The sequence below is a fragment of the Haliotis cracherodii genome, unplaced genomic scaffold (genome assembly GCF_022045235.1).
Source record: "Haliotis cracherodii isolate W230 unplaced genomic scaffold, xgHalCrac1.p SCAF_12, whole genome shotgun sequence".
Taxonomy (NCBI): domain Eukaryota; kingdom Metazoa; phylum Mollusca; class Gastropoda; order Lepetellida; family Haliotidae; genus Haliotis; species Haliotis cracherodii.
In genome coordinates this window covers 5,615,117-5,627,214 of record NW_027266267.1, presented here as the reverse complement: position 1 = coordinate 5,627,214, position 12,098 = coordinate 5,615,117, and the positions used below count along the sequence as shown (strand labels likewise).

The following is a 12,098-nucleotide window of genomic DNA, read 5'->3' as shown; positions in this document are numbered from 1 at the left end:
AACTACAGATTTAGTGACAAACCGTGAAAGCCGTGATGACAGTCAGCCTGATATTTACGAGAAACTGTTGATTTAGTGCTGATCTTTGAGGGGGTACATTGCCTTACATATATATATATATACATAGGTGACATCACTGTTAGTGTCCTTTTGACCTGTGAGTGAGAACCTTTAATAACAGATTTTGCAACAGTGTAAAAATCTTCATCAACAGGTCGCTTTATGTAATAAACCAGAAATTGTACGTTTTCTTACCTACTCACCAGCTTCTAGAATGCCAATGAAACACTACCTTTGAACCAGATCAAGAACTACTCTGATATCCAATGTGAATGATAACTTGTGAGCAAATACACAAAAGCTCAAAAAAAGAATCTGCAGCCCTGAGCAAGTTGAAATCCAAAACAAAATCATTTCAATATTATAAAATGCGGTTTATTGACATCAGTTCGAATCATGATTATATAGGTGTACACTATGTGTATTCTCTTTTGTTAAATCTGGATTAATAGTATCACCCTTAATAAACAATACAAGGTATCACATAAATAAATAGACTATGCTTAAAAGTAACAAAACAAAAAAACTAATATTTCACTCGTGCCATTTCCCATTCATTTACAGACACAGTTCCGGAGCAACAATTATGCCATGATAGAAGTGAAGCACAGTTTACTGTGGCATTGATGCCAACTCACAGACACACAACATGTAAGAAGCAGATGAACATTAACAGCACATAAACATTATTATTATTCGTTTCACCTTACAATTGTTTATGCTGCCCTCACAAAATGACATGGATGGTGAAACAGTAAACTGTATAACCACTTTGAAAAAGAAAATTGTAGGGAAATGTCACTGTCAAATTTTAGATTTATAATATTTATAAGGACACAAACCAGGCCAAGATTATTTATATTTTAATTTTAATCAAACTTCAAAATGATTTAACAAACAAAAAAAAAAGGTCTGGCGTAACTATGATGTTTTAATATTATTCTGTTTATTTCTAGGGATTTCTTGTTGCTATTTAGCTGAAACAGAAAACAGAAACTAAACAGGCACTGAAATATTTGAAGTCCCAAACTGCATGAACACGTACGATAAGTTAACACTTTGACTTTAACAAATGTGTTAAAACATAACACTCTGTAACCCCCATAACTGTTCTCTGCATATAAAGAAGTTACCATCAATAAGAAAGTTATGAGTGGAACCCAGTACAGGGAACAAGCAAACAAACAGACCCTATTGCTCCGTATTGTTAGTAGATCACAAGTTTGCCATGTGTTCCTCCATCACCCATGTAAGTATACTACTGTGTTAAAGAACACCCACAATTGGCAGGCTGTGTGTTAAAAAACCCGTGAGCCATGACAGATTACCAGCCAGAAAAAGTCAGGTGTTCTTAATCTTCTTTGAGTGGTAGGTAAGGATGGTTTGTCGTGTCATTGAGACACATGGCCATTGCTTACCACTCCTGGATGTCATACAGGCTCAGGATTGCATACAAATTGTGTCATAGAGACACATGGCCATTGCTAACCACTCCTGGATGTCATACAGGCTCAGTATTGCATACAAATCGTGTCAGAGAGACACATGGCCATTGCTAACCACTCCTGGATGTCATACAGGCTCAGTATTGCATACAAATTGTGTCATAGAGACAGATGGCCATTGCTTACCACTCCTGGATGTCATACAGGCTCAGGATTGCTTACAAATCGTGTCATAGAGACACATTGCCATTGCTTACCACTCCTGGATGTCATACAGGCTCAGTATTGCATACAAATTGTGTCAGAGAGACACATGGCCATTGCTTACCACTCCTGGATGTCATACAGGCTCAGTATTGCATACAAATCGTGTCAGAGAGACACATGGCCATTGCTAACCACTCCTGGATGTCATACAGGCTCAGTATTGCATACAAATTGTGTCATAGAGACAGATGGCCATTGCTTACCACTCCTGGATGTCATACAGGCTCAGGATTGCATACAAATCGTGTCATAGAGACACATGGCCATTGCTTACCACTCCTGGATGTCATACAGGCTCAGTATTGCATACACATTGTGTCATAGAGACAGATGTCCATTGCTTACCACTCCTGGATGTCATACAGGCTCAGTATTGCATACAAATTGAGCGAACCCCTGCTTGACATTGGGGCAATGTGTAGAGTAGATGGACGCAAGGCTAATACACATGTTGCACACATCAGATGAGAAACATGACTCTTTCTGTGATGGGATCACATTGCTCATCATTTCTCATAAAATACCCTCATTCTTTCAAGAAATGTTACAATTATGAAAAATTCAATGAATGTGTTCAATGGTTTTACCTCTCGGAACAGATGTGACTTAAATTTTAAAAGTAAAATAAATGGTTGGTTGCAGAGGCAAAATTTAAATGCATTATTTGCATGTTGACATGGATGTACATGATAGAATACGCAATAAAATCATACCAACAGGAAGGCCTCCTCTTGCAATAGCAAACTGAAGTTTCTAAAACTCGATTATGAAACTAAAAACAATCAGGTTGAATGACAGATTTGATTTGATGTGACTACAAATCTACATAAATAATGCACAGATGCTTGATAGAGTTCGACAGTAATTATTCTTAATAACATCAATAATGAAATGATACATATAAAAATATCATGAAAATCAACAAAACCTCACAATCAATAAACATAATTCTATAAATACATGGTATGGCATATATATTAGGTTAAATAACACATGAAATATTATGAACAAAATGAGGTGTAAGGGAGTTTAACGCCGCATTCCAAGATTATTGCACTATTATAGCGACTTTGTGTGTGTGTGTGTGTGTGTGTGTGTGTGTGTGTGTGTGTGTGTGTGTGTGTGTGTGTGTGGAGGGGGGAGGAAGAGGTTGTACTAGTTTGGATTAATGCTGCTTTTATAGTGCTAGCACAGGGAGATGCCACACGACGTGTTAAGATGGTTACCCAACTCAGTCACATTATTCTGCCTCAGAGCAGACCAGTCCATGTTTCATCCCTTTGCCAAGCACCAGAACCAGGGTAACAACAAGTACCATCTTTTAACGTCTTCTGGTATAACACATCAGGGGAGAACGTACCACCGAGGCTCCCTGGGCAGATGCTCTATCAATGACGACACCACAGAGGCAGTCGTACGAACAGTAGGAACGTGTTGACATGACTAGAACAACCTGACCCTGTGAGTGAGTGGCATTTTACTCCAGTTTGTACTGGACCTCTTACAACCAGCACAGTTTGCAAAGGAGCCGTGAAACCCACAGGGCCTATTCTCACCTAAATGTAGGGCTTACGCTTAACTCCTCGTGGGGGATATGTCAGTTCTCACAAGAACAGGTCGTGATCAGTTGTCATCAACTTTCTGTCACTTCATTTGAAACATTGTTATAGCCTGTTAATACCCTTTTCAACTAATTAACACTCCCATTGACTCACAATCAGATGGTCAAAGTAGGTCACATTAAAATAGGTCAAGGTTACAATATACCATCACTATATCATCTCCAGGATATAAACGTAACACACACTGACTAGTTAAGTTAAACAAACAAAAATAAAACAAAGGCATATGACAAACTACCAACTATCTCCTAGCTTATCTGTACTCTTGTGTGCTCTTCTGAAGTACCTAGGTGATCTTCTAAAGTACCAAGGTGATCTTCTAAAGTACCAAGGTGATCTTCTAAAGTACCAAGTTGGTCCTCTAAAGAACCAAGGTGATCTTCTCAGCTTGGTTGATTTGTTGTTTAACGCCCCACTCAGCAATATTCCAGCTATATGACAGCGGTCTGTAAATAATCGAATCTGGACCAGACAGTCCAGTGATTGATATCATGAGAATAATTCCACATAATTGGGAATGATGACATACATCAACCAAGTCAGCGAGCCTGACCAGCCGATCCCGTATGTCGCCTTTTACGACAAGCATAGTCGCCTTTTACGTGAAAGCATGGGTTGCTGAAGACCTATTCTACCCCAGATCTTCAGGGCTTCTAAAGTACCAAGGTGATCTTCTAATGTACCAAGATGGTCTAATAAAGTACCAAGATGGTCTACTAAAGTACCAGGATGGTCTTCTAAAGTACTAAGACGGTCTTCTAAAGTACCAAGGTGATCTTCTAAAATACCAAGACGGTCTTCTAAAGTACAAAGGTGACTTTCTGAAGTACCAAGGTGGTCTTCTTAAGTACCTGGTTTTCAAATATAAAAACAATAGGGTTGTTTGCATAAGGACCTATAGTTGCTTCAGATTTACTTGGCCAGCAAATAGAATGGCATCAAAATAGTTTAAATAATCTTAATAAGAACCCCATGGAAATCCTGATACTGGTCAGTGGAGTCTGTATTTGCATGTTCACATTACAGATTTAGTTCAGTTCACATTTAAATTTATCTGTTCACTGGGGTGCCAAGAGGGCTTGTGACAGTGAATACAGTTGGCCTAGGATGACACACATAATCAGGCTGACCTCACAGGAACATGTCACTGGGGTGCCAAGAGGGCTTGTGACAGTGAATACAGTTGGCCTAGGATGACACACATAATCAGGCTGACCTCACAGGAACATGTCACTGGGGTGCCAAGAGGGCTTGTGACAGTGAATACAGTTGGCCTAGGATGACACACATAATCAGGCTGACCTCACAGGAACATGTCACTGGGGCGCCAAGAGGGCTTGTGACAGTGAATACAGTTGGCCTAGGATGACACACATAATCAGGCTGACCTCACAGGAACATGTCACTGGGGCGCCCAGAGGGCTTGTGACAGTGAATACAGTAGGCCTAGGATGACACACATAATCAGGCTGACCTCACAGGAACATGTCACTGGGGCGCCAAGAGGGCTTGTGACAGTGAATACAGTTGGCCTAGGATGACACACATAATCAGGCTGACCTCACAGGAACATGTCACTGGGGCGCCCAGAGGGCTTGTGACAGTGAATACAGTAGGCCTAGGATGACACACATAATCAGGCTGACCTCACAGGAACATGTCACTGGGGCGCCAAGAGGGCTTGTGACAGTGAATACAGTTGGCCTAGGATGACACACATAATCAGGCTGACCTCACAGGAACATGTCACTGGGGCGCCCAGAGGGCTTGTGACAGTGAATACAGTTGGCCTAGGATGACACACATAATCAGGCTGACCTCACAGGAACATGTCACTGGGCGCCCAGAGGGCTTGTGACAGTGAATACAGTTGGCCTAGGATGACACACATAATCAGGCTGACCTCACAGGAACATGTCACTGGGCGCCAAGAGGGCTTGTGACAGTGAATACAGTTGGCCTAGGATGACACACATAATCAGGCTGACCTCACAGGAACATGTCACTGGGGCGCCCAGAGGGCTTGTGATGGTGAATACAGTTGGCCTAGGATGACACACATAATCAGGCTGACCTCACAGGAACATGTCACTGGGCGCCCAGAGGGCTTGTGATGGTGAATACAGTTGGTCTAGGATGACTCACATAATTAGGCTGACCTCACAGGAACATGTCACTGGGGCGCCCAGAGGGCTTGTGATGGTGAATACAGTTGGTCTAGGATGACTCACATAATCAGGCTGACCTCAAATGTACATGTCACCGGTGATATTGTCTTACAGAATGTCCATGTTTTATGATAACAATAACCCCTGCCTAAATGCTTCCTCAGATCTATGAAGGACTCATTCTTTAATTGTCATGACAAGACTTTGAGATCAAATTAACAACTTTCATAAACACTGCAGATGCTCACACAAAAATTATAATCGGTAATTAAATGCAAGTTATGAATCAAGTGATCCAGGACTTGGTGTGGACACAACGCCAACCACCCAAGTCAACAGCCGACGACCGAAGAAGGATGAAAAGAAATTCTTGTCTCAAATGGACAATCTTACCACATTCCTATCACTTCCTGAATTCTCATCAGCAGCAATGCATTCCTTTCACCTTAACCTACCCCAACTTACAATTTCCACGATCATATTTACCAAACCCCTGGGAAGCTATTGACAGCACACCTTTAATAATAATTTCATAACCATAGCAACAAGATTACATTTAATAACTTGAATCATTAATTGTCTTCCTCAAAGTTTATAACAAAAATCTGAGCTGTATTTATTTCAGGCGGGTTTACATGATATGTGGATTGGGTAGGTAATTTAAAGGCACATTGTCCAATTTCAAAGTCTTTTCAAGGCACAATCTTTCAAGACGAATCGCAATATTATAGGATTTTTCAAGGCACATTAAACAAATCCAAGGCAGATTCCTGTATTCCTCTGTAAATCATAGGGACAGAAGATGTATACTAGCTGAATCCTTGCTACAGAAGATGTAGGACCAGTTGAATCCTTGTTACAGATTATGTAGGACTAGCTGAATCCTTGCTACAGAAGATGTAGGACTAGTTGAATCCTTGCTACAGAAGATGTTGGACTAGCTGAATCCTTGCTACAGAAGATGTAGGACCAGTTGAATCCTTGGTTCAGAAGATGTAGGACCAGCTGAATCCTTGCTACAGAAGATGTAGGACCAGTTGAATCCTTGCTACAGAAGATGTAGGACTAGCTGAACCCTTGCTACAGAAGATGTAGGACCAGTTGAATCCTTGCTACAGAAGATGTATACTAGCTGAATCCTTGCTACAGAAGATGTAGGACCAGTTGAACCCTTGCTACAGAAGATGTATACTAGCTGAATCCTTGCTACAGAAGATGTAGGACCAGTTGAATCCTTGCTACAGAAGATGTATACTAGCTGAACCCTTGCTACAGAAGATGTAGGACTAGCTGAATCCTTGCTACAGAAGATGTAGGACTAGCTGAATCCTTGCTACAGGTGATGTAGGACCAGCTGAATCCTTGGTACAGAAGATGTAGGACCAGTTGAACCCTTGGTACAGAAGATGTAGGACAAGTTGAATCCTTGCTACAGAAGATGTATACTAGCTGAATCCTTGCTACAGAAGATGTAGGACTAGCTGAATCCTTGCTACAGGTGATGTAGGACCAGCTGAATCCTTGGTACAGAAGATGTAGGACCAGTTGAACCCTTGGTACAGAAGATGTAGGACCAGTTGAATCCTTGCTACAGAAGATGAAGGACTAGCTGAATCCTTGCTACAGAAGATGTAGGACCCGTTGAATCCTTGCTACAGAAGATGTATACTAGCTGAATCCTTGCTACAGAAGATGTAGGACCAGTTGAATCTTTGGTACAGAAGATGTAGGACAAGTTGAATCCTTGCTACAGAAGATGTAGGACTAGCTGAACCCTTGCTACAGAAGATGTAGGACCAGTTGAATCCTTGCAACAGAAGATGTAGGACCAGTTGTATCCTTGGTTCAGAGAAGACTCAATTGTTTGAAGGTTGAATTAATAAAATAGTCATCAAAAGACAAATTCAGCCAAACAGCTGAAGTGATTCACTAACGCAAGCAACATCAACAATGAAAAACATAAAGAGCTTCACACTATATTTCCAATTGCTGGATTATCAAATGCAGAATTTGATATTAACTCAAAGTCCGAAAGTACAAGACTAGTGAAAATGAGGAAGGACATTTCTTAGTGGACAAAAACATGATTTGCTACTTTCCACATTCAGCATATAGCAGCTTTTTGTGAGCAGTCTGTAAATAATCGAGGCAATCCAGTGATTGATTTCATGAGCATCGATTTCAGCGAAAGGGATACGATGACATGCATCAACCAAGTCAACAAGCCTGACCAGCCGATCCCGTCAGTCATAAAGGCATGTCATGGTATACTGCATGAACATTATGTTAAATTTTATGTCAATATTGTATTGATAAAGATTTTGATCTTAACCTAATAATCACGGCCACAGAAACGTTTACATACAGAGAGATTACCATGATAAAAATGCACAAGGAGAGAGCAGAAAAATCCTAAACAAATAATGCCTTGTTCATAGTTATCATTAAGTTAATTAACTGCAGATCATCATTGGTAGCTTATCTCTACAAACAAACAGAATAATTAACATTATTATTGATCAATATATATCAACATATCGTCATATTTTTTAGTTGATATACTGACACCATATTTATTATATTATTAATTCATATATCAACATATCAGAATACTTTTGAGTGTATATACTGACACTCTATTTATCATATTATTAATTGATACATCAACTTTTCGTGCTACTTTTGAGTCGACATACAGATAATAGATAATTAAGTTTATCATTATTCAATATATTGATATATGGTGATGTATTGTGCTGACATATGGGTACAAAAATTTCCAATCAATGACAGCTCCAATTTTGTACCGTGAACAAAGTACCATTTTGCATACTCTGTGACTTGAGCATGACCTCAGTGTATCTTCAGGCCTTCAGTGAGTGAGTGAGTTCAGTTTTATATCACATCGGCAATATTTCAGCCATATCGTGACGAGCCTGTCTTTGAACCCCAGTGTTCAGACAGGCGCACGATCTGCTCACCAATCTAGCCTAAAGGAAGACTGTGCTGAAACTAAGCATCATTTTAGAGTTTTAACATATATGGACTTCTATTTTCTGAGCTTACTAGACCGAACAGAAATTTACTAGACTGAGGCTTCAGTCTAGTGCACTCTAAATTGTCCATCAGGCTCGGAAACAATGGCAGTTCCAGCACATTTGATTCAAGTCCTATAAAACTACTACTTATGTTTGCTAATATGAATTGAAAGACGTGATTAGTTATTGCCACTATGAGTGTTCAATAATATGGGGACCCTGGGATCCCCTGCAACAGTATTTAAATCTCTAAATCTTCAACTTTTACAGACAAGCATACCACGGACCAACTAACTTTCATACAGAGACAGACACAAGCTGTCAATGGCCCAACTAATTGTCATACAGACAGACACCAGCAGACAAGCAGACCACAGACGTTTAGTGATAAGAGTCAATTTAATGCAAAATATGTCTTAGACAATAAAAATGTTTTACTCTGCCAACTGTTCTGATCACTCCAATACAATATTTTATCAAAAAGGATAAACAAATTATGCAGGACCCAACACAACCTTCAATCAATACGTTCATTTTCAGATCAAAAGCCAAGAACTTGTGTCTTAACACAGTCTCTTTTATCACATTGGAGAAATAAGCGGACTTTTTAAAAGTAAACACATGCTCAGGCAAGCCACGGCTTCAGCCACTTGTCCAAGCCTGAAGTTAGTAAAAACAATTTGCTGTCAAATCATCGTTATATTTACAACAAAAAACTATATTGATGTGGACCCTGTTCCACAAAGCAATCATAGCACTAAGGTGATCGTAACTTCCATACTTGACATAGGCTTACGACAGTCTTAGTGCTACGATCACTTTGTGGAACAGGACCCCGTTCCACAAAGTGATCTTAGCGCTAAGTTGATCGTAACTCCCATTCTTTAACACTGACTTACAACAGTCTTAGTGCTACGATAACTTTGTGGAACGGCCCCGTTCCACAAAGTGATCTTAGCGCTAAGCTGATCGTAACTCCCATTCTTTAACACTGACTTACGACAATCGTAGCACTAAGATCGCTTTGTGGAACAGGAGACAAGATGGTGAAGGACGTTAAGCTTGTAGACACAGAAGGCCACCCTTAATATAAGAAAACATACCTCAAACAGAATCTCACAATAGTATCTAAGCAACATCATTGTCTAAATACAGTGTTCACAATTAAGGGCAGCATGGGGTTCTTATTGTTGTTCCTACAGAACCTCGAACGATGGACCCCAACATTTTCAACTTTTAACATGAACATAATGACATGGACCCCTTGAGTTTCATGCTTAGTTTTGAACACTGTATACATAGGTAAAAGTAATATAAATAATTCATACACTGACATCATCATATCATTGCATCCAAGCATCACATCTGAAAATTTTCAATCCGAAATTTTCACATCCCGTCAGCATTAAAACATTTGTATTCTTTCCACGTTTTCAGCAATTGGGAAACACAGCTTGGTTAGTGTACACACTAATTAAATAATTCATACATTGACATAATCATATCATTGCATCCAAGCATCACATCTGAAAATTTTCAATCCGAAATTTTCACATCTCGTCAGCATTAAAACATTTGTATTCTTTCCATGTTTCTAGCAACTGGGAAACACAGCTTGGTAAGTGTACACACTAATTAAAAACATTCACTTCAAAATCAGCTGATACTATTCCTCTCTCCTACACACTCATAATCTTTACACTGGCATTACTCAAACCATTTATGATGAAACAGCAGTTTTATAATTTTCTGTGCGTGCCATCTTCCTGACTCTTTCTTCCTCGATTGCTTCTTTAGCCTTCCTCTTGGCCACTGTCAGTATTGCCTCGGCGCCACGCTTTATCATCTTGCCTGCCAATTCGATGCCAACTGTCTCCGCAGCCAGGAACGTGGCCGGGTCGCTCCCTCCGACGATGGAGCAGTAGACGTGGGTATTGCTGCCTTCAGCCTGGAGACAAGATGGATGCCATGTTACCAGGGAATATGGACACATGTAAATCTAGCAGTGACATTTTGAGGGTATTTAAATGTCATAACTTGGTTTCTTTGTATATATCTATTTTACAATTATTGGATGTAACATGGTGTTTTATATTTTATGGTTTAAAGGTAAAATAAGAATTAAAAAAATGCATAAGTCATAAAAAGGTTGTTAAAAATATTGATGGTTGGTGGGAGTATTCTAATGTTGGTGGTTTTAGGCAAATGTCAGTTAGATTGACATTTGGTTTTGTTTATCTATTAGTTCATATGAATTTCATTCATCTGAATGGTTATGACGTCAGAGTTATGTAAAGTATAATGCTGGATCAAGAATATTGTCTCATTCTGGATCCAGGATGAAAGTTGTTTATCACCTGACTCTAATTCTAAGCTTCTCATTGGCTCATTTAAAAACTAAGATAGTCTTCTTTGCACCAATCTAACCACCTCACAATTACAGCACAGCACAGGCAACAGCAAGGTGGCAGTAGGATTCAACAGGTCAGTTAAATTATGTTTAGGTTTATTGGTTCTTTTACATGTTCATTATTTAATTTAAAAATAATGACAGTGAAGTTTGGGACATTTGGGGTTGAATGGAGCATTTGGATGGCCTGGAAATGAATGTTGCTTCGTATTGTGGTCGAACTCAGCACGAACCCCCCAGGGTACCTCTTTCCATCAAGCCCTCCTCCTCCCTTCTGAATTTGTTGACACTGATGAATTTGACAACAAATTAGGATAAAGTCACCATTGCCACAACGATTTCTGCCTTGTGTTAATCGCTTGCCGGTCAAGTTACGCGATGCCGTTATCTTGAGTATGAAGCATGTACACTGCTGACAGCAGAATATGTCACAAACCTCCTTGTTTATAGTAAACAATGTAGCATACCAATATATCTTTCTGTTAGGTGCTTTGGTGTGAATGAATGATGCTATTTTTCTATTAAGTTTCTTAAAACAGACTTATTTTTCACTAATATGACTTTCAAATAATTATTTTGTCCCCTCAAGAACTGTCTCCTGGCTGTTATATCCAAACTGGTTTGTCATTTGATATTGTGTGACCACTGTTTTCAGCTTTTAGCATGCCTGATGTTGACTGGGGAGGTATATGTGCACTCATCCAGAAGAAATAGAAGTTTTCACATCCAATTTGGCATTTGGAGAAGCCGATCCGAAGTCCGGTGTTGGCAGTGTGTGATTGACAACCCTTGTTTTGCCTCGCTGCGCTCTATTACCTTGTAGAAGTTGTGAAAATGGACATGTAGGTACATTAAGTACATTTAAGAACCCCAGTCCACTTGAGGCCCCTCTGTGTGTAACCTAGTGAAGGTATTGTTTCGACATTCCCTTGGAATACACAAGGCATGTGACATCCCACTGACCTGTGTCTTAGGAAGTTTCGGCAGTTGAGTTTCGGCCTCGTCCTCCACCACTTCCTTCCCATCAACACTGTAGACGCCCCCGCGGATCACCAGCTGCAGACATCACAGAACATGTTCAATAACAC

General features: G+C 39.9%; 1 protein-coding gene across 2 annotated transcripts in view; it reads right to left on the bottom strand.

Moving 5' to 3' along the window:
• Nucleotides 1-419: 419 nt before the first annotated feature.
• The window catches only part of LOC139458148 (porphobilinogen deaminase-like), a 35,674-nt gene continuing 23,995 nt past the window's right edge, over nucleotides 420-12,098 (bottom strand). For both annotated transcript variants that reach the window (XM_071239466.1, XM_071239467.1), the window contains 2 exons: nucleotides 11,974-12,066; nucleotides 420-10,548 (listed from right to left, as the gene is read on the bottom strand). In XM_071239466.1, the coding sequence (XP_071095567.1) occupies nucleotides 10,321-10,548; nucleotides 11,974-12,066 (321 nt within the window). In that variant the 3' untranslated portion in view covers nucleotides 420-10,320. The remainder of the gene's footprint in view (nucleotides 10,549-11,973; nucleotides 12,067-12,098) is intronic.